The 22,626-nt window shown below is 42.0% G+C and overlaps 1 protein-coding gene across 1 annotated transcript in view; it reads right to left on the bottom strand.

The window, feature by feature from the left end:
• ARHGEF4 (Rho guanine nucleotide exchange factor 4) overlaps positions 1 to 22,626 on the bottom strand; it is a 236,383-nt gene that overhangs the window by 197,828 nt on the left and 15,929 nt on the right. The window contains exon 3 of the mRNA XM_030028406.1: positions 7,454 to 7,534. Within this exon, the coding sequence (XP_029884266.1) occupies positions 7,454 to 7,534 (81 nt within the window). The remainder of the gene's footprint in view (positions 1 to 7,453; positions 7,535 to 22,626) is intronic.

The raw sequence follows: 22,626 nt of genomic DNA, 5'->3' as shown, positions 1-22,626 counted from the left end.
GTCTAAGTACTGCAAAGTCTTGCGATACTTCACAGTTCTCCATACCTTAGAAGGTTCAGCATGAGCTGCTTTTGAGGTGGCAAGAGTCACGGGTAGCCACTCCCTCCTCATGCAGATCTTGCTCTCTGACAACAGGCAAGGCTTTATCATGGAGTCCCAGTGAATTCCGCAAAGGCCTGCTTCCTGCCTGCTGCTACACCCAAGAATTAATATGGAGACGTGTGCACTGACCATGTAATGCTTCCAAGTACATTATGAACTACAAGCTAATGGAAGCATCTCTGCATGTTTATGGATAGAACTTGGACAAGCAGAGTCACCCGAAAACAGATACATCAATTCCTGCTTATATTTCAGAACAGCGCATTCATCACAGTGCCAAAACTATCACACAATCCTAAACTGCTAAGCTGCACACTGAGTATGCAGTTACCGAAGAACATCTGTCATACAATGTCTCTATATACTCAGCTTTTGCAGTGTAGGAATTTTGTTAATTTTGTCTTCTTTTATTGTCACTTGCATTTTACTGAGATCATGAGGCCTTGTCATTGTATTCTTAATTCTGCCTGCTGAAGTCCAACAGATATTTGCACTTATTGAATGCCAACCACAAAGCAATAGACAAAATGGCATTCCTGACCCACAGCTGGCAATCACTGCCTTTCCAGTTATTTGTGTTGTTGAGTTTTATGTAGATTATTTTCAGTTTGCTAAAATATTGCTAAATTTGGATGAACAGAAAGAGTTTGGGTGATCATAAGAATTCATGTTCCTAACTACGGCTATTCACAGTCAGATCTTTTTAGATTCATGCATCTGAGATATTTTGGATAGTAATTTTTCACATACACCATGGGTCAAGTGACATCTCAGTCACTGGCCAAATACCCAGGCTTGTCACACTGATTTTAAGAGAGGGATAAAATCTTGCCCAAGGCAGCTGCAGTTGCCAGAAAACAGAATGTTCACTAATGGATGTATACAGCTACAAACTTGGCTACTTAAAATTTTAATCTCCCCCCCAAAACTTGAAAGCTTCTAAAGCTTTCCTCACCACCTTGAATGGAGACAATTATTACACCTAGAGGGCCAGAAACATTGATTCTTTCTTCTGGATGCTACAGGACTCCCAACTATTTGCTCACTCTTTAATGGCAAAGCAGAGTAAGATATGACTTACGTTCACTGTTATGTTCTGCTATCAATCAATGCATTGAACAACCAGTCCAGAAGAGTCCAAATGGCAGGATGTCCCAACAAACAATGAGGGAGAATTGAAAAGGGATACTGTAACCAGGTAACTACCATTTCTTTCCTCTGAGGTAAGCAGTTCTACAATAATGGTGGATTTCAGCATAGCAGGGGTGAAAAAACAACACAGTAACTTGCTAAGTTTACCAACTGATTATTCTCACTGAGATGCACATACCACAGAATTCCACTTACAGTGTCATAAGTTTTCCAAGAACAGAGTCCTTGTGCTTGAAGAGCTCAGGAATAACTCAGGGAAAAGGTTTCAACAATAAAAACTAAAAATATAATTTAATTTTCCAACCTATAAAACCCTTCATTTTTTGGCTTCCCAAAAGAGCTACAATAATTGCATTGTAATTCTGAGACCTTCTCAAAGCAACTTTCCATGACAAGAAATGGAAAATCTGAGAAAAGCTGACAGTGAGATAAAAGTAAAATACTTACAATGTCTCCAGAGAGGAAAATTGAATCTGGATGATCTAAGCAATGGAGAAAGTCAGAGACACAGAGAATTATACACTTGAATGAACTCACATTCACCAGGCTGTTTTGCCTGCACAGCCCAAAGAACCCAGACACTAATGCCGGTAAAAAAAAGGGTGATGAGACTCTCTGGCTAAACACCCTGAACAGCAGCACTTTGTTAGAAAAAAAGCTGAAGATCTGGCAAACCTATGTTCTAAAATGGGCCAAGTGTAGAAGATTTGCTGTATTTTATTTTTGCCAAACTGTTATTGAATGTTTTAGGTCCCTTTGAGAGTTCAAGGCGTCAGGAAAAGAAATTCAACCACGTTATCTCATGAAGAATAGTTTTTAAATATTTTTACAATAATGGGCCAAATTTTACAGTGTGTGTATAAGACAATGTGAATATTTTGGCTTGCCTTTGCCTATGCACTAATGCAGTGCTATGTACTTGCAAGTTCAAGCTTGCACACACCCATCTGTAAGTACTAAGCCTGCTTTGATTGTTACTTCCGCTCCCGTCCACGGCACCAGGCCTATCTTGCAGAAGTAACCTGCAAAAATCTCTTTCCAATCAATCAGCAGTAAAAGCACGGAAGATGGAGATAAGGGTGTATTGGGTCTGGCTGAGATGGAGTTAATTCTCCCCGTAGCAGCCCTTGTGGTGCTGTGCTCTGCACTGGTAGCTAGAAAGGTGTTGATAACACACCAGTGTTTTGGCTACTTCTGAGCAGTGCTGGCACAGCATCAAGGCTGTCTCTCCAACATTTTCCCCCCCCTCAATGACAGGCTGGGGCAGGGCAAGATCTTGTGAGGGGACATAGCCAGAACAGCTGACCTAAACTAACCAAACAGATATTCCATACTATATGACATCAGCTCACCTATAAAAGCTAAGCAATACAAAGGGAGAATGCTGCCCCAAAAAGTGCAGTTCAGGAAAGAAATGGAAATGTTTCTAACTGGGAAGATGTCACTGCATCCCAATCTTTATGTTGTTTGTGTATGCCTGCCATTAGTAATTGCACTGCAAGCCAGCTTGATTGTCTATGATTTAGCACTAAATCAAGGCAGGACACGAAGCTTTCTTCTGAGTCATTAAGGGTTAGCTACTAGTTTAATAGCCTGCCAGATGCTCCCTTTGGCTTGCCACAAAACCAGTTCTTTTCTACAATATATGGTACAGACTAAAAAATGTTCCAAGAAAACACTCCTGTGCTTGCAGAAGATATCAAATTAGAAGAGCTGGTTTTCTCAGGCTGTCAGCTGTATATGAAACCATACTGGAAACAGCATTCCACTGACTTACAGAATATGTCATTCCTTATGTCCTTTCAGTCCTTGCTGTTTAATCACTGGGTTTCAAATCACACATACGAAAGCTCAGGTGAGTCACCAACATCAAGAAAAACAAGAGCAAACCTGTCATATCCCATCTGCTCCATGCACACAAAACCAGTTGCACAGCTCCAGGACAGTGAAAGCCATAGAGTGTCATGGAAAGAAGCCAACTTCCCTTTTGCTGTATTCTCCCTTTGCCATATTTCCTTCAGTGCAAATTAATGTTAACAGTATTTTCTTGCTTTTTTCTCACCTGAGCTATGTGCTGTTTTTTAGGAAAATCCCACCCCAACAATCTTTTCCACAAATAGAAGTTCACTTTAGTTTACACTTCCTAGGACAGTGTTGATACATCAGGAAAGTAGCATGCTGCTTCATGTCTTGCCAAGACTATGAGAGCTATTAAAATAATAATACCTAAAACTCTTCTACCAACCATTGTGCTGAACTACTGTACAGTAGAAAATAAAGGCTTTCATATATTTGACCTAAGCCATTCAAGATGAAATGAAATCTAGATATTTCCATTTCAGACTGGGAGAACTGATTCTGATTTGCAAATCGACCAAGGTCGTACATCCACCTAGAAAAACATCTGTGTCCTCTAACTGTCTCATTAAATTAAATACTTTCCAATTATCTAATGCTAGGACCCCGTCCTTAAGTAAACAAATCCATTTTAGCTGTGGACAACTCTTTCCTTGCTCTAAATCTGCTATTTTGTTTGAAATTTTCAAGCAACTACATCTCCACGCTCAGATGATACCTCCAAGTAACTCAGTATACCTATTTTCTAATGAAGGCAACATTAAAGGAGCAGTAAAACTATCTGTATTACACATTTCTATACCCTAATCATTTTTATGTCAGCATCAACAGCACAGCTTTTTACAAGGCCTTTTATTCTCCTACCAGTAGTTCAAACCACACACGAGACAGATTTGCTCTCATTTTAACTCTATGCAAGCCTTATCTTAAGTAATAGCACTTATGCTTCTGCTTCCAGGGATCCCAGGTTTTGTAGGTAATATCCACTTGAACAATGACTAGGAAAATGAGGATTGAAAAACAATCTAATTTCCTCCACAATCTTTTCTATATCACATAAGCCTATGTGGCACATTCATCTTTGAGCTATTGCTGAAGCCCATGCCTTCTATTTCCTGCAAATCAGTGAAAGGGATATGAGGATATCAGATATGGTTTCAGCAAACATAAATTTTCATATAAGGTTCCACTGATAACCAGCATTACCCCAGGAAAATTTGCTTGCTTAGGGAACCCAAAATATAAATGAAAGCATAGTTTCCATATGAATGCTAACATTGGTAAACCAGAAGTATCCATGGTGGGTTTGAATTAATACCTAATTTCTTTTTGCGAGGAGACGAATCTGTAGAGGCTATAACTATCAGCCAAAATTTTCAAACAGAAGTAGTAAAGACAGGCTCTTAAATCTATGCTAAGCAGCTGATCATCTCAACTGTCATTTCAGTTTGCTTTTAGGACCCCTATTTTCAAACAGGGGTCAGGACTCATTAAATGTTTAGGATTTTAAATATGATGTGCAGCTTTCATCAGGAACAGTCTCCTACTCCATTCCTGAGATGCCAGAAATATCAAATAGTTCTTTTGAGCTCAAGGGATTCTCAATGCTGTTTGCAAGATCTGAACTTGCTTGTAAGTCAGCACCTTCCAGATCAGGTAAAGGAAGTGAGCTGAAGCTGTTCAGCTTCTGAAATAGTGAGGTCCTCATCTTCCCAAATACTTGTTATACCTTTCCAACAGGAAAGGATCATCAGCTCCCATGTTAAAAGCAAACAGAAATTACTTCATTATGTTGAAAAACCCACACTTAAGATTGTTTATAAGTATGCAACTCACTTTCAGCTAGAAGCCTTCTATTGTAACCGGTTTCACTTACATACAAGCTTGTTTTACTACTTAATTTCCCAGGAGCAAGCAGAAACATTTAATATCCAGGATGTTTGAAGAATGGTATTCTCTCAGACAGGAACTCTATGAAACCAGTTTTACCATTCTGTCTTTTCATGGGTAAGTATGTACGGCGTGTTGTCTGATCTTCCTGTTCTTGTTATGAGAACACAGTGAAGGGGATACATTTATGCATCTGCAGCATGAAACTCCAGAGTTTGGCAGAATAGTTCACATGTATTAAACTGACAGAGAAAATTGCATGCTGTTTAAATTTCACTCAAATGAAGAGACTGCATATTAATCACTTTAAATTGGTGCTTGCTAGAAAAGGACATAAGCTGGCAAACAGGCCACTGGACAGCATTGGCTAGCAAGCTTTCCTCTTAACTTGACTTGGAATTAATAGGTTTATTTTTCATGTTTAGTTGTGTTCTAAATTGGGCTTCTTCTCAACTTAAGCCTCCCCCCAAGATTCCCGCACAGAACCACACACAAGTACAGATACAGTCCTTTGACTTGCTCCTCCCTAAACAGAGCAATTTGTCTTATATGATGAGTCAGTTTTAGCTACAAAGGAAACATTTGCAATGAGTGATGTGTGAACTCCTCCATGGGCAGGCTTGGGAAGGAAGGGAACCTGGCAGAAAGGAGCTTCCCTGGCCAGATGCTTTTATTGTCCCACTTGCATTGCCACTTTCATTGCCATTTTGTTTGCTGTAAATTTCATTCATTTCAAATTAGAAGAACAATATGTAAGATGTTCTTTTAAGTCTCTTTCATAGCTAGGAAGCTTTGCTGCAGTTTATATGACACACTTTTGCCAGCAGATAGACAAAAGCCAGATTAGAGGAAGCAGGAAAGATACACATACAGAAACTGAGGTACTTTATGACTTTGGGAAGAACGGAGATGTAATAAATAAGAAACAGAGAAGAAGCAAATGGGAGACACTAGACCAAGCTTTTAAGTAAAGCAATTATGTGAAAAGACAGAGAGAGACAAGCCCTATCATAGCTGTTGCACCTCCCCTCCATCTCCACCTCAACAGTCCTAACAACTAATGAGCAATGTTCTCTTTTGATCTTTCTCATTTCAGCTGATCCTTTATTATACCATGTAGAGTAGAACAGTTTCAATGGAAGGCAGAGGAATACTCCTAGTACAAAACAGTTCAACACATGATTAAGCTGTGAGGGGCAAGAATACTCTGCCAAAGAGTGAGAAACATGGGTTTTAACCCTCACATGAAGTAAAGAAACTAAAGGTAAGTGTCCTGGATCTTGACTGAGTGTTGTGACTACTGAGCGATTATATAGAAAGCAAAGCCACCATCACCTGACAGGTCTTTCACTATATGCAAAGCCTAAACCCATAAAAATATTGACCAGATAAAGCACCTCAGGTAAGATGAACAGAAGAACGTCTAGTTTACAAATTCCACTATATACTGAGGAACTGGTGAACTTACCAAGCAACCCCAGCTGCACAGTAACTGAGCAGAAGTTCTGAGGACTTATATCTTGGACTCAGGTATTTATTCTTACCTAAGACTTCTCTGGATATAGCATTTGACTTCTATGCTCCCAATTCCTCAGCTTTTCCCCAAGGACAATTGTGCCTCTCTGAATTGCTGTAATGGAACAGCAAACACAAAGGATGCAAGGCACTCACATCCTATGACAATGGAGGCATGCAAATTATATAGAAAGGTGTGAGAGCTCTGAGATTATTATTAACCTTCATAAAACAGGCCTACATAGTACCAGGAAAATTAATGAAATTAACTAGTAAAACTAGCATCAAACAGGGTTCCAGGTACAAGGTCTGAGACATGGACTTAATCCAGGATTAACTCTGTTTAATATGAAAAAAGGATTCAGTTCTGGAAACCCATAGTTTGACAGAATCAAACAATAGTTAACCCCCCATAGCTCATAATCATGCGAAAAAATTTACACTGCTGCTTTGAGCTTTTGAGCTGTAGTTATTGTACATATGTGGGACACAATCTTAGGAAGGGCTGAACACCTTTAGGTTGCATTGTCTTCAGATGAATCATTGAATGTACTGTCATACACTAAAAAATCTATCATAACTCAATATCATAATACCTGAGAGGAATGAGTGAGCTTACAATTATATACTTGGTATTGTCAGAGCTTGGTAGAATGATTATGCTATAAAATTAGCTTTCCTTAAAGGATGTTCCTGAAATTTCTTTAAAGACAGTTGTAAGGACTACAAGCTGGCCCCTGCTATGGACCATGTTGAAATAGATTTTTTCTGCACATTTTCTTGTGATGCTCAAATATTCCCATGTAAAGAAGCCAGAATTAGTTTTAAACGGGTAGAACACAGATGATTAGTTCCAGTCCCTACAGATACAAAGAGCCCTTCTGACTATAACATGAATGAAAGCATTTTCCCAACTCAAATAGAAGTGACTCTGCACCTGGATGTGGAGCTGCCTCTTCTCAGAAGTACTTTCTTCTCTTTCTCCAGCAGTCCTTCTTACAGCACTTCCTTGGCACTCCTGACAGAGATATAGGAAGGAAGAAAAGGAAAAAAAAAAAACAACTCAACTTTTAGGGAACAAGGAGTCATCAGTACTATTGCTTTCAGTTCACCTGCCCATGGGGAAAAAAAAAGCTTTCTTGAGTTAAGTAAAAACAATGCATATAAAATTGGGCTAAAGGAACATCACTCTGGTTGCAAAAATCAAGCTCTCAAACATTAAGAATCTCCAGAATTAAGATTACTTGTGTGACACTAAAGCAATTCCCTTATGTGACACTAAAGCAGTTCCCTTATGTATTCGAGTATGGTTTTAATTACATAACGTAAAGGGTTTTTCACAAGTTATATGCTTCACTCAACACAGGAATGGACAATATTCACTTACTCACTTAATACTTGGCTTTATCATCCTTGTTCAGGATACAAAGAGGGAAGAAGCCACTGCATTAAGCACCAAAATGTCTCTATAGCCTTGTGTGCTATGGAGAACTAAGGGCATGCTGGTGGGGAAGAAGAGCACAGCCCATGCTCCTTTGCCAGCAGCCAGCCGTTGCATAAGCTGTGGCTTCATTTGGGTACCACTATGGATTTCCAGGAGGAGAGAAGTTTCTGCTGTTTATAGCTCTGGCAACTCACAGGAACTCACTTCCTCACTAGTGCAGGCACTCTTCTGCATGCCTTAGAGGTTAACTGGTCCTTCTCTTATCTTCTCATCCCTCCACTTTTCTCATATCCCATCTGTCCTCAACCTGTAGTCATCTAGAGATAACGTTGCTGCCCACTGTCTCCCATGTTTGTCCTGCTCATCGGACACCAGCCACACAAACCAACAGGGATCAGGCATACGTAAATGTGAAGTTCCCAGTCAAAACCTGAAAAGAAGGCAACAAGTAGCAGAATGCCTTCAGCTCTGAGAGTACACACCCTCTCCCAGTTCAATGCAAAGTTTTATTTAAAACTTTGGAAATAATGACAAACATTCAGGTTTAACATGAATGACATCTCTGGAGGGGGAGGTACTGGTCATAAGTGAGGTTTTGCTATCTTTGTGGGAGATGAATACAGTGGGTGGAGTTTATCATCTGGCCAAATAAGAAAGTCTCAGTGTCTGGTCTATCATGGAAAATTACTTCTGTGAGCATCCGATGAGGGTGAAGGTCATGCATTTGTGTTCCCATCCTCCAGGCTTGTACATTGGAGACGTCTCACTTGGTTTGTTTATGCAATATGATTGTTTACAACATCAGACACAAAAATCTTAAAATAATATTTCAATTGCAAGCATCATCAAGCTCCAACTTCTCTGAACTCCCATTTATTTCCACAGGAAGAATTGCTGTTAGTGCAGTACAGAACTCACTGACTTCAGCTGAATTCAGCCTCAACATGAGATAGACGAGCAAACCTCTCTCCCCAGAGAAAGTAACAATATACATAAAAGGGAAAGCAAGTGAAAGAAACTGTGAAAGAGAAAAGATGAAAATCAAGAAACACAGTTAGACTGAGCTTAGTCATTATGGGTTGGTCAGAGCTGATACTTGTCTCTATTTGAAAAACACTCAATCTCTTGTCTCAAGTGATTATCTGAAACTTGTAACAGTAAGAGCACACATCACAACCACAGGGAGTGTGGGATATGCTAGCGCAGATGGATCCCAAGTCTGGTAGCTGATTTCCTACTGCACTCATTTGACAAGGAAAGGCAAAATAAGTACTTAGCACAAGTAGTTCTTCTTCTTTCTCTATATCCGTCATGTACAACTATACCAGGAAGCAGTTGTCACTTATTTTTACTTGTGATCCTACAAGTTTTTCACCATAGGCTTTTTATGTTTAGACGCCAAAGTGGCTCCATACCATTCATAAAGGGAGGAGATGCAGTGCTGAGCTCTCTGTAAATAGCTGCCGACTTCCTCTGCTCTTCCCACCTTAGACTGCAGTAGGTGTGCCAGATCTGCAAAAAATGGAGCTCAGGGCTAAACTGATTGCAAACCCATCTTTCTGACACATTACTGGATTTTTAAAGCTTGGTCTTTTGGTAATTCAGGAACACAAATAACTAATTGTACTGTGTCTAGCTCAGATTACGGCTGAGAATGGATCTTGTGGGCAACTGGGAAAGAACAGTGCCTTTGCTTTTATTGTGGGAAGCATTCCCTAAGCCTAATGCCATTGGAGATGGCTGATGGGGATTGCATCTGGGTAGGGAGGAAATTACAACCATAATAATTAGCTGCTCTGTCATCTTGAGCCCGGCAAGCCCATCACATTCTTTTTACCAGCTGCCCTCTGGTGGAAGAAGGTCCTGCAGAACAGCCCCAGGCAGGAAAACCCTAGTGCTGTGCACAGGCCAGGTGAGGGACAGAGGTGCCTTCCACATTTCTGCTTGATTTCACTGGAAAGTGGTTATGGATGGGCCACTTGTGAGTTAAGCCAGGAGGGACCAAATTAGGAGGAACAAACCCTGAGCAGATGTCCCATGCCCAGGGGCAGGAGAACTTTGCTAGGCCAAGCTAGAGTGGTTGACACCACTTTAGCATAGCACCTCTCTTTATGTGGTCACCTAGTTTCTGACAAGTGGGTAGACAGCACTTTCTGTATTTATGTCCAAGACTTCTAAAACTTTGACCAGAATCATGTTTGCAAAGCTTTAAAGTAAGGTCCTCATATTAATCAGAAAGGGGCTCTCTAGTTGTAATTATTATATTATAATAATTATTATAATAATTAAATTGAATTGTTCTTACTGCCTTCTCTCTGAGTTTGGCTACATGCTGGTACTATTTCATCTTCAGAGAGACCAATGAAATCTTTAATTGGGCAGCTCCATGCTTGGTGCTCCAAGCTCGAGTCACTCACCAGCCTACCCCCATCCTCTCCGCACAGGTGATGATTGTGGGGGTCATGTCTCAGGAAGACCACAGAAGCTCAATCCAGAACAGAGGAAGCGACAAAAAACAGAATGGAAACCCTGCCCAGGGGCATGCCAGGTCTGCAGGCAAGAGGCACGGCCACACAAGGCAAAGGAATGGGTGTTCACAACAAAGCAAGGATGGGTAACCAAGCAATAGGCTCAAACTTTGCACAGAAACATTTGAGGTGAGACATCAGGAAAAATTTCCAAGCTATAAAATCAATTAGACCATGGATTAATCTTCTCTGGGAAGTGTTGGAATTGCCATTGCTGGAGTGGTTCGTGCTTGGTCTAGACAAGTCACTTGGGATGTTTGAAGGGAATGGCTTGGCACTGGCAGAGTGGATGGGGCAATAGGTCATTCTCCGTCTCTACATTTTATGGTTCTACAAATTTTCACTCCATTAGAAACAGGAGAGAGAAAACAAACAAACAAACAAAAAAAGCCAAGGCCAAACAAGAGAGAGGAAAAAAAAACAGCAGCCAGGGGATGGCTCAAATGGCACTAGACATGGCAGGAGGAATCACAGACTTACCATGGTGGGAAGGGATCCTTGAGTCCAGCTCCCTGCTCCAAGCAGGGCTCGCTGGTGCACGCTGCCCAGCATCACATCCCAGTGGAACCAGCACCCTCCCAGGGTGCACCCAGCTAGAGCAGCCCTTTGGCAGGGTCAGCCCTGCTCCTCCACCTCCCTGGAGGCACCCCACCACGCATAAGCTCCCCCTCCAGGGAAACACCTAAGAGACTGGTGGGAATTAGGTGCCTGGGTTTTGGTGCTCCAAAGCAGAGGGGAAAAAATGTGTCACTTTCTGTTGGCTTGTCTCAGCGTGTGGCTTTGGGTGTGGGAATGGTCTTGGGGAGCTGTGACCTCAGTGTCCCACCATGGTGCCAGAGGTGCTGTGCTCCTGGAGAAACTGCTGAGACCTGGACCAGGTTTTGGTGCCTGTGGCCCCATGGGCCACACTTAGCTTTGCAGCAGCAGGGGAAGAGGCTTGGGCCAGAGTTTTATCCAGGGAATGAGATTTTTGTCTGTCAAAATGATCCCACATCCAGTCTTCCTCCTGCTTAGCCAAGCCACAGGCTGTTGGTGGAAAATAATATGTCTTCCACCTTAGGTGCATCTTAGAAATGGGGAGTTATGTTGTACATGTTTATTGGGGGACAGAAGGACTGCCAGAATAAAGAGGCAGGTGAGTGTTTAGTTTTGGAGAGGGAGGGCCCAGTTTGCACTGGTGTCACCAGTCATCAGCAGCGCCACAGCTCCTGTCCTGTGTCCTGGTGGTGCCATGTCCCTCTGCACCACCACAAAGTCCTGAACTGTTCTGGGAACTGGTGTCCTATGCCCACTTAGCTATCTACAAGAAAAAGATATAAAAGTAGCACTGCATCTCCTCCCTTATGAATGGTATGGAGTCACTTTGGAGTCTAGACATAAAAAGCCTGTGGTGAAAAACTATTGTAAGATCACAAGTGAAAAAGTAACATGGTCCCCGCATGTTCCCACAATCCCATACAACCAGACGGGCAGAATCATGCAAAGCAGAGGGCCCAGGCTGCGCTTGGGGAGTGGGAGAGGGAGAGTGAGATGTGGGTTGCAGTAACCTCTGTATTCTTGGCCACTCTCCAGTCACTTCCCACCATATGCATTTACATGCATGATTAGTGTTCTTGCAGTCTTTGAATGCAGGCCAGTTAATGAGTTCAAAACTCTTCATGAAAACATAATCTCTTCCTTGACTCCCCCAATCACACACACATATCCCTGGCCTACCTGATTGCCCTTCCTGCCCAGACAGAGCTAATAACATTCCCAGAGCCAATTCCCCTTGGAAGGAACTGCTTGTGCCACACGTGTTTGGGATCAGTAGGGGCACTCTCTGCACTTGGCCTAGTTAGCTGTAACGGAGGGGGAGAGCAAAATCCAAACCATGTGCTTGAGCCCTCCTCTGAATTTAATACAATCAGTTTCACACTGACCTGCTGGCCCTTCTACCCAAAAGCATTGGTGCTTAACAGTCTCTGGATCTTTAACAGTTCTCTGGGTCCTTCCACATACCCCTCCCCAAACACATGAAGCCTGGTTGGGGGTGTGGGTAGGGCTTTGTTTTCTTTCCCCATGGTTTTACAGGGCTGCCTTTTTTCACTCCCCTGCATTTGGGCGCCCTGGGCATCCCTGGGGTTGTGAGTGGCTTGGGAGTTTCAATGAGAGAGATTTTTTGTAGAGATAAAAGAATCCTGTTTGACATCACAGACTCTGATTATGATTCTCAGCGGTATTTCTTCATGATTTAAGTTGTACTGGAATACTTTTCACAGAAAATGGATTTCTAGTACATTACTTTCATACAGAATTTCGGTAAATGTCTCTTAAGATTTAAAACACATATGGAAGTTTATCAGTGAAGAAGTAAAACCTACACTTGTCTGCCACACCTTCTACCTGACGAGGTGGGATGATGATGTTCAGATTTTGTTCTTTCAAGAGCTTTACAACTACACTATGAAGTGATAAAGGCACTTAATGGTTTGTATTATTTCAGTTTTTCATGTTGGTATTATATGGAAACGTTTCAAGTAAGCTGTCCCAAGGCATTGACACAACACTTTTTAAATCTACACACATAATTCTGTAACATATCAACAAAATTCCCTGCTACATAAAGACTTTAGACCACAAACATGGCACGAGTACTGAGAAAGGAAAGCATATTTTTCATGACACGTTTTCAGCAAAACCAAAGGGTGTGACTCAGTTTCCCTTCAGTCCTCAGGAGCACAAAGGACTCTGGCTTGCAATCTGAGCAATAAAATGGACTCAAGTCCCACACTCACAGCACCACCACAATGAGCCCTTCATTAGCCAGCACTTCCCATCAGACTGTTAAAGGGAACACAGGTTTACCAAACAGCTAATCCTTGATAATGAAAGGTTTCCAACAAAGCCATCTTTCCAGGGAGTCTGGGCACTTTCACATTAGCAAGAAGTGAATAGACAAAGTGGTTCAGGAAACATGCCAAACAGTAGCTCATGCATTGAAACACAAAGACCTGCAGTCTTCAAGGGAGCTAAAGAAAAAATACAGTAGTGTTTTGAGTTGTTTCTTGTCATCAAAGCTACTTTCTTCTTCGTCATTTTCTTTCATATTATTTCATGAATAGTCTTCAAACTATAAAATATATACACATTTGTCTCTTAAATTTCACTTGCAAATATGAATCAGTCTCTACACTGCCTTATCCCATTCTCCATGTGAGACAGAGGTTTCCTCTCGTTGTTGTGGGCCTCTTCTGGACACACGCCATTTTTCTTACTATCATCCCCTAAGCAACTGTAACACCATAGACCGCTACCCCTTCATTTCCTCAGGGTTTTGTTTTATTTTGGTATTTAACAGGCCGACAATTGGATCTTTTCCTTTTGGGGTCTATTTTAAGAAGGCTTTGTTTAATCAGATGCAATTAAGCATTTAAGATCCAAGATAAGTATTTTTCCTTTAGAATTGTAAAGCCATATTATTTGGATTTGGGTAAAGAATGTCAAGATTAACATCAAAACATGAAATATAAGGGTTATGGAAACAGCTTTTCTTTTTGACAGAAGGACATGGCAAAACAAATTCAGGGTGGCTGAAGAACCAATTCATAAGGACAGAGAAGCTGTAGGGTGGACACGTTTGAGTATGGAAGCACAAGGCGTATATAACCCTCAGTGCACAGTGGAGTTCTGGGAGGGACCGTGCCACCCTTGTTCACCTTCCTTGCAAGTGGTGAAGGGAGCAGGAGGAAAGCACAGCATGTTTGTGTTGCACCTTTTCATAAAAGAGAGCAACACACTTCAGCACGCACAAAGAAGTTCTGGCCATTCCCAACTGATCCGCCTATCCCTTTATTTTTTCTCTCCAAGGGAATATGAAGGTACTGTGGACTTCTCTGGGAGCACCTGTCCCTCAGCCTCATGTTATGGTGGGGCAGAGAAAGGCAGCTTGCTGGGAGGAAGATAACTGGTACAACCCAGCACTGAAAACCCCTGAGACAGAACTAGGCTGACACCTGATGGTTCAAGTTCAAGTCTGAGGACAATTATGCTAGTGCTCATGTTGGTTTGTAGATAGACAACTCCACTTCCTATGGCAGCACTTCAAAGAAGGAGCTTTTATGTCGACACCCATTTGGGTCTAATCAGTTTATATTCCAGCAGAATTGGCCAGATCACGGATTCAGCTCAGAAAGTCACTGGCCGTGCAGCCGAAGTGGTTCCCTCCGCAACGGGCCGCCTCGGTGCCGGCAGCCGCCAGAGGGCAAGCTGCCCCCGCTCCAGCCCCCGCACCAGGGAGGGAGCCCTCTCCTGACCACCGCTTCACGCTTCCCATTTTCTTCAAATACAGCTGAGCAAATACATTTTTGGACTGAGCTGAGGCTGCCGGAAAGGCAGTAACACGCCAGTGTTGCCTGGGGTGGGGAGAGAAAGATGAAGCAAACATCAAGAGTCCCACCAAATCAGGCTCCTGGAACGACCCTATTTCAACCCACGTAATCCCCATTACTTTTCTAAAAAACATTCTTCGGACACAAAGGTTGCAAACCTTCTCGTTTCTTATTTTTCTAAACTAAGTCACTAAGACTTGCAGTGAAAGAGTAATGATGAGATCTGCTTGAAGCTATAGGTACTGAAGGTCTGAGATCTCTATATGATGCACAAGAGGTTTTTGTGCTGAGTGACCAACCATAACATCCTGCTGGTGGAGACATGAGGCTTTGCCAGGAATCACAGCTAGTTTGCCAAGAAAGCTCCAGCTTGTTGGGGAAGGTCGCTCATGTGACAGTCTGCTTTTGTAGCAGTCTGTTGATCTCCGGGCTGAATCTGACCCATCCCCTTGCTGAGTATTTCCTAGCATGCCTGTGGGTGTACAGGCACAGTCTTTCAGCTTGCTGCTCTACACCCACAGCGAGAGGGGACTGCCATCTCTTGTCAACAGAACAGCCAGGAGAGTGCACCACAATGGCATCCAACCTGCTGCTTTGCTCAACCAGAGCTCTCCAACTGTTTCATACCATGTCCATCATTGACAGTCAGGGCCAATCTTAACACGAACCACAAAGGCATGCCCCTCTAGCCTGCCCATCTTTTTCCCAGAGCCTTATTGACTCCTCAGGTGAGTCTCACAAACTCAGCTGAAGTGCAGAGGAACAGCAGAACCCTTTCCTTGTGGCCTCTTTCTGCAAAGTGCTTGGGAGTCGTACACTGGAAACCAGCCAGCACTTCTCATCTCAGCATCCCCCACATCCCTTCACTCCCACCCATGGGTGCAGACCAGCAGTTTGCAAACAAATATCTCGAACGTCTCTGCTTCATGACAGAGATGTACAAAATGGCATTAGTGCTTTGAGTAAACTTAATACACCAGAGAGTAAGTCAGGTAGCTCAGGCTGGTTGAGAACAACCCGCAGTCCAACCAAGATGAGTGTATCCTTGCCTTAAAAGTCCAAGGCAAATAAATGAGACTTGGGTCTCAGTTCTTCCACAAGATTCTCTACTTAGAGAGGAAAAACAAAACATGTAAATCACTTTGAAGATCTAGGGTCTGTGTCTGGGCAAAGAATGTAAAACAAGGCTTACCGTCAGAGCAGTATGATTTCTACAGCCTTTAAAGCTATGTGAAGTTGAACATGTGCCATATTGGAGTCCTCTCCTCCTTGTTTATTTGTCACAGTAAACTAAGTGAACCAAAGAAATTATGTCATTTTCTCTTTTGGACTAAATGAATGGATAATCCTCATTTGCATTTGGCAGGCTAGCACAGACCCTTCTCCAGTCTTGACAGATATTGCATATAATGACCTCTTTTTTGTTCAGGTCCACTCTCCAAATGTTGAGTCTTTACACATTATACTCAGTTACTAAAAGACAAAAGCTAAATTGTAACTGAGGTTTTGCATCTATGCAGCATCTCTGTGTTCTGCTAAACAACAGCTTGTTCCCCAAGAGGCAGAACTGATGAAGCCTGGTTTCCTACAGATTTTTGTCCCCTAATATACCCTCTACTCACCACCTTAGCTCTGTTCCCACCCATACTCCTTACACATTGCTCTGTCAATACATAAATGCTGACTGGCCAGATGGGGCTTGTCAATAAAAACACACATTAGAAGAGTTCCCTCGGTAAAAGCACTAATTTGGATGTTCCTCGTTTACTCAACTACCAGTGCTCATGAAACTTGCAGGAAGCCTTGATACTTCTACATCTCTTTTCAATTTGGTCAAAAACTGTTAGTAGTTTCAAAAGTTACATGCAGGGAGACAGACAGATGTAGATCTCTCAATTGCCTCATTCCTTTAAGAATTAAGCTAAAAACTTACTAAAAAGTGATTCTTCGAGTTCTTCAGGACTGCAAAAGATGGTCCTTTGCCATTTCAGAAGTTAGAGGTGCAGTCATACTCCTCAGCAGCGTGACTTGCAATGGACTCTTGCCACCTAAATCGAAAGCTAGTGGACAAATTCCAATTTGAAATCATACTGGATCAAGTAAAGCACCTGACAGCAGCACAACTTCCCCAGGGACCTGCTCACTTTGTCACCTGAAAGAAGACAGGAACTGAGTTCAGACAACAAGAAATAAAAGACTTTGGACTCCTGAGTTAGAACAGCATTGAGGGGATGAGGGATGTCTTTAAGCCATGCATTTTGCCCTCACTGAGGGACACCGAGATGGAAAGACAGACAAGTTGAGCCTCCATACTGTTGAACAACTGAGTCTTGCTACAAACTCTAGAGTGAGAAAACCACCACCAGAAGCAGGCATCTACCATGAAGGAAGTATCTTTACAAGCATCCCAGTGCTCTTTATATAGTGCCTAGCACAGCCACAAACGGAGATGTCAACACTAATGTAAAATGGAGATACTGAAATGCACTTTACCCCCATGCTGAGCTACAGGGAGCTAGGCCCAGTTCACCATGAACAGGAGTTACTGTTTGCATAACCTGCAACAAGGGGGAACATTTCACAAATGACTGAAGAAAGCCAGAGCAGCAATATGTAAAGGAAGTTGCTCTATGCTCCCCTCAGGCGAAATCCTTGTCCTCACTGACCGTGAGCCCAGGAGTTTACAAGCCAGTTTCCATAGGAAGTGATGCCTTGCACCAGGCAGGCAAAGAAGACACTGCACAGAAACAGTTATAATGAAAAAAGAAGCTACAGCGATGCAAGCTCAAATGTCATGCTGTAAACAGGGACTTACTGTGGAATACATCTACCTTATATCTACGACTTTGAACAAATGCCAAGAAAAAGCCTGGGTTTGAGTCAATCTAAACTGAAAATTGTTAGAGGTAATAATATTGTGGGTTGCTTTCAATCTTTGGTATTCATTTGCTCCTAAAATAAAGAAGGATAGGCATTGACTGTTAGGTTATCTGCATTCAGTTCCTTGCTCTGTCTCAGACTTTCTGAATGACCTTGAGCAAATAATTCACTGTATCCACCCCTCAGTCTCCTTTTGCTACATCACAAAAGATACTGGAAGACTGAATTCATGAAGAGGGCACTCAGACACCATGGTGATAAGTTCTATACAAAAAAAAATTCTATACAAAAAAAAGTACAGGCATATTTAAAGGAAAAGATAATGCTGTCCCGACTCTCTATAAACTACGTGTTCTCCTGAAAGGCCTCCTCCTCCAAGCATTTTTTGTTTTTGTTCTTTACCATAAAAAATCTTTAGTATTTGCAAAGTAACAAATTCTTTTTTATCATTCTCTTTTCCTTCTTTGCAAAGGACATAGTTATCTTTTAAGTGCTTCTTTACATTAAAAGTTAACACAAGTTATCAGAAAACTCATGGTGAATTTATTACATACCAATACCATGTTTAAATTGTTTGGCCAATGACACAAACTCATTCTCTTGACTGCAGACCAAGTATCTGAAAAGTATAATTGTTGCATGCAACAATTTCACCTGTCATGTACTAACACACGTGTATCACCAGTGCACTCTTTCTACAACAGCCTTTGAAGTACCAGAATGAAAGCAAGTTCTAAATGCAGACAGAGCTTAGAGCTTACACTGACAGCAAACAGAATAACCAACATTATGCTTCATCAATTCAGGAGAAAATACCTGGTACAACTCCAACATGGAAGACAATAGAGATCTGTAGCACCTTCGTAATCATAATTCAGGTAACAAACACACAAGACAGATTACTTAGTGGGCCTTTTTACTGGTATTTAATCAAAGACAAAAAAACCCCAGAAGATAGTATTTGGTGACGCAGGGTAAGAGTTCACCTGTATCTAATAGAAATATATTTCATTTGTAATGTGAAATGCTGACTTTTGCACAAATGGTTCACATAGCCTGCTGCCTGGGGGCAAGGATTACTGAAAATACTCTCTGGTGTCATTTTAAAGATAAGTACACAGCAGTGTCTGAACTGGCATACCTGCTACTAAAGTCTGCATGGCCTCCTACACAATTCTGGATGCTGGAGTCTTATTACTTCCAGATGGTAGTATATTAAGGTTTTTTTATGGTACCCTCTAATAAAATGAGGTCCATATGGGTTCAGTGACCATAGCTTTCTCCAATATGAACAGACTCACCGGTTCAGACCCACCCCAAAGTAGTCTGAAAAGTCTGTAGACTGTTAGTCAAAAGACATACAGTTGTTCTGAGAATCTGCATAGCTCAAAATATCAGCCATTACTTCACATGTTCCTTAAGGAAGGGATTTTAAAAAATGCAAGAATAACTTTGTCACCAAAAGTCTTCTTGATCTTTCAAAATTTTATTTTTCATCTACATTCATGAATTCCAAAGGATATTTCATTTGCTACATTGCAAATATGAGAACCCATGCTCTGTACCACCACTTGTGGGGGTCAGTCCTACAGTTATTTTGACTGCATGACCACACTGACATGAGATTTTACAAAAAGTCTTTACACAGTTAATCGCTGTGTATCTCCTTCCGTGTTTGCTGCCAAGACAGAAACACAGCTCTTTCTCCACTAAAAACATGCTTGAAACAAATGCAGGCTTCTCATATTCAACATAATATGTACTCAGGACATCTTTATTTATATGAGATCTTTCTTTGCTATTACTTTAAATGTCGTTGTGCAGCTAGAAGTCATAATGTGCATAATGAAAATCCAGAAGGAAAAATGTGAACATACTCTGTGGTTAAATTTCTCTTGCCAAACACAAGATGGCTTCAGAGGCATTTCACATCTCTTTGGAGGTTTTTCATACAGTGTTTCACAAAGAGGTCACTGCTCCTTAACCTACTGGCTATCACTGGACCCCTGAGAGGACTCTACTTCCCTAAGAACTTGCTCCATCCCAAAGCACAAGTGGTATGAACAATAAGAAAAGGAGATACAGAGGACACATGTTTGTGCTGCATCAGACATATTTGCTGGTGATTGGTGTGAGCTGTTTGGTCCCAACATGCTAACTTACTTTACTCCATCTGCTGCAATAGCTAGAAACACATTCAGTTCAGTATTTCCCTCTAGGACTGCAATGATTACTACAGGGTAATGTCAATATAAATGGGACAGGAAGAGTTCTGCATAATAGAGAATGGGAACAGTATGCTCTCTGTTAAGATTTCCTTTGTAATACACTGATAATATTCTCTGACCGAGGCATAACATCAGTCCTTCACCTCATCCTTTAATACATCTCATGTATATTAAAGACAGCTGAAAGCCAAACTGGATGTAAACAATGTATGTTCTGAGCTTATTACAAAACCATAACTCAGGGATCCTCCCCCTTGAGTAGCAACACAGCCTTTTTGCAGAAAATATCCAAAACACTAATTAATGCCAGTGGGCTGAGAACTGACACCAGAAAGGAAGTACTTCCTGACAAACAGGATGGCATGTGGAGTCACTCTTCTCCCACGCCAGGGACAGCTCCCCCTCTGTCAGCTGAGGAACTGTCTCTCCATTGTCCACTTTAACTCCTGATTTACACTTCACCAAACTTTCTCTGACAGTCAGACAGATCCATTGTGTCACATGCCTCGATCAGGAAGACAGGGAGCTGACAGGAAACCCCCTTGGCTAAACAAACCCCAGTTAATGCCAGCTTGCTATTTTTCACATCCCTGTCATCATCTCTCCGGTATGTACTAATGACAGCACAAGATCAAATTGCTGGTGATGGTCACAGACCTGGCTTCTGAACTAGCCCTTGGAGACGTGGGCTAAATCATCAGCACCTGGCAAACCACAGACCACCCTGAGATGAACCAAGATGCACCAATGCAAGGTGGTAACCAGGTCTGGTCTATGTTTTGTTCCATCAACAGTGAATACTGCCATCCACTACAGGAGTCCCACGGCATTAACATGTTCTCTGGCTTTCCATTTCCTAGTAACATAGCACTTTGTATAAAATCAGAAGCAGGCAGCAGGTCTGTCCTGCACGCAGCAACAGCTCCTCCTTCAGTGCTAAGGGCAAGAGAAGAAGAGATGCTCACCTTCACTGAGTTAATAACCTCCGCTGTGCTTTGACTTGCCTTGTTGACTCTACTCCCATTCAAACAGAAGCATCTAGCTTGAATTTAGTGATGTCTTAAATCCAAGCCGAAAAGAAACAAGCAGGATAAGGCTTGGGAACTATTGACTTTCAATCCCCTTATTACAAACAGAAAGTTAGACACTGAATTACTACCCATCAACTGCAAGGTCAATTCTTCTGCTAATGGAGTCACTCCATAAGGTAGATGGTCACAGCACAGTGCAGTTTCTGCTCTTTGGAGAGGGCACTAACTTGAACCAAGTAGTGTAATGGAGATAAGTATTGCATTCTCTGCTAACTGCCTTTCTTTTACCCATCTGTCTCTTAGCTCCAGCTGCCTGCTCCCCTTCTCTGAGACCTCAGACCTTGCCTTTTTGACCTGTAATCTCTGCTGTGATTGTTAGTGCTATATTTACAATCAAATTAACCAAATCAAACTAACCAAAACAATTGCTTTAGTAGTCTTTTGTATCAGTCTATATATCTGGCATCTACTCTATCACTCCTAATAAATTTGAGCTTTTAGACTTGCATATTTATCTCACAATTCTCTACTGCTGTGTTGATGACTGAATACACCCTTAAGGGGACAATTCACATTTAAAAGGAGAGACTTTGTTATGATTTTTGCCAAACCGACTTCAGGGTAATGGGCAGGTATTGTCCCACACAAACCTCACTGGCCTCCCCTCTTGTGTTAGAGAAGAGGAATTGACAGTGTACGTCGGTATACTCTGAGCAGAGCACGCCAGCAGATGAGGGCTTTCACCATGGTTTTACTTCCCCATGAACCTCCCTATTCATTTGCTTGTGAATAGCATGGAATATGAAACCATGGCTCTCCCCTTCTGTGCAAGAGGTCAGACAGGTCAGCTACAGCTGCGTAAAAGATGTGGGTTTTTTTTCCTTGGTCACAGGAGACCAAGGCTCAGTGTAACTAATGCAACCTGCCTAAGTCAAATACAACAAACACTTCAAGTGCCACAGCTTGCAATCATTAGAAATATCCCAGAAATTAAAAGTACAAACCTGGTATAAACAAAAAACTGGCAGTGGGGAAACCACCTTCTTTCCAAAGACTATTTTGACATCTGACAACTATTCAGATCCTGAAAGGGAACCTCATTTCCATCCCAGTACTCTGTCCTCTTGAGAGCCTGGGATGGGGGGGTGGAGGGATGTTAAAGGGAAGAGACTGCAAAATTACACACACAGGGGGAGTAACCTTCCAGAGATAATCAATGGCTTCGTAGTGAGCAGCCGACTCTACTGAATATTGATCAGCTAGCGCTGGCAAGGTTCTGCTCTAGGGAGGTCAGCACCCCTGCCAGCTGCCTTGTGTGAACACAAAGGAGGCCTCAGCAAAAGGCAAATTGTGAATGGCAGGTTTTATATGCGAGGCACCATTCAGGCCCTCAGTAGAGGAAAAAAACCAGAAAGTATGGCCACAGCACTAGCAAGCACAAAGCATCAGCAGTCCTGCTAACTTTTGTTATTACACTGTGCTATGAAGTGCAATCCCAGGTTTGCCCTAATACACTTGTTTTAAAGATTATCACTTACAAATATTCATGATACTATCAGTTGCTGCAGGTGCCACTTCCCTGAAGATTTCACAGACATGTGAAATGGGGTACTTTCACAGACCTATGCC

This window comes from Aquila chrysaetos, chromosome 10, assembly GCF_900496995.4.
Source record: "Aquila chrysaetos chrysaetos chromosome 10, bAquChr1.4, whole genome shotgun sequence".
NCBI lineage: Eukaryota > Metazoa > Chordata > Aves > Accipitriformes > Accipitridae > Aquila > Aquila chrysaetos.
Note: the sequence above shows the minus strand (reverse complement) of the source record. Positions and strands in the feature narration are given on the sequence as shown.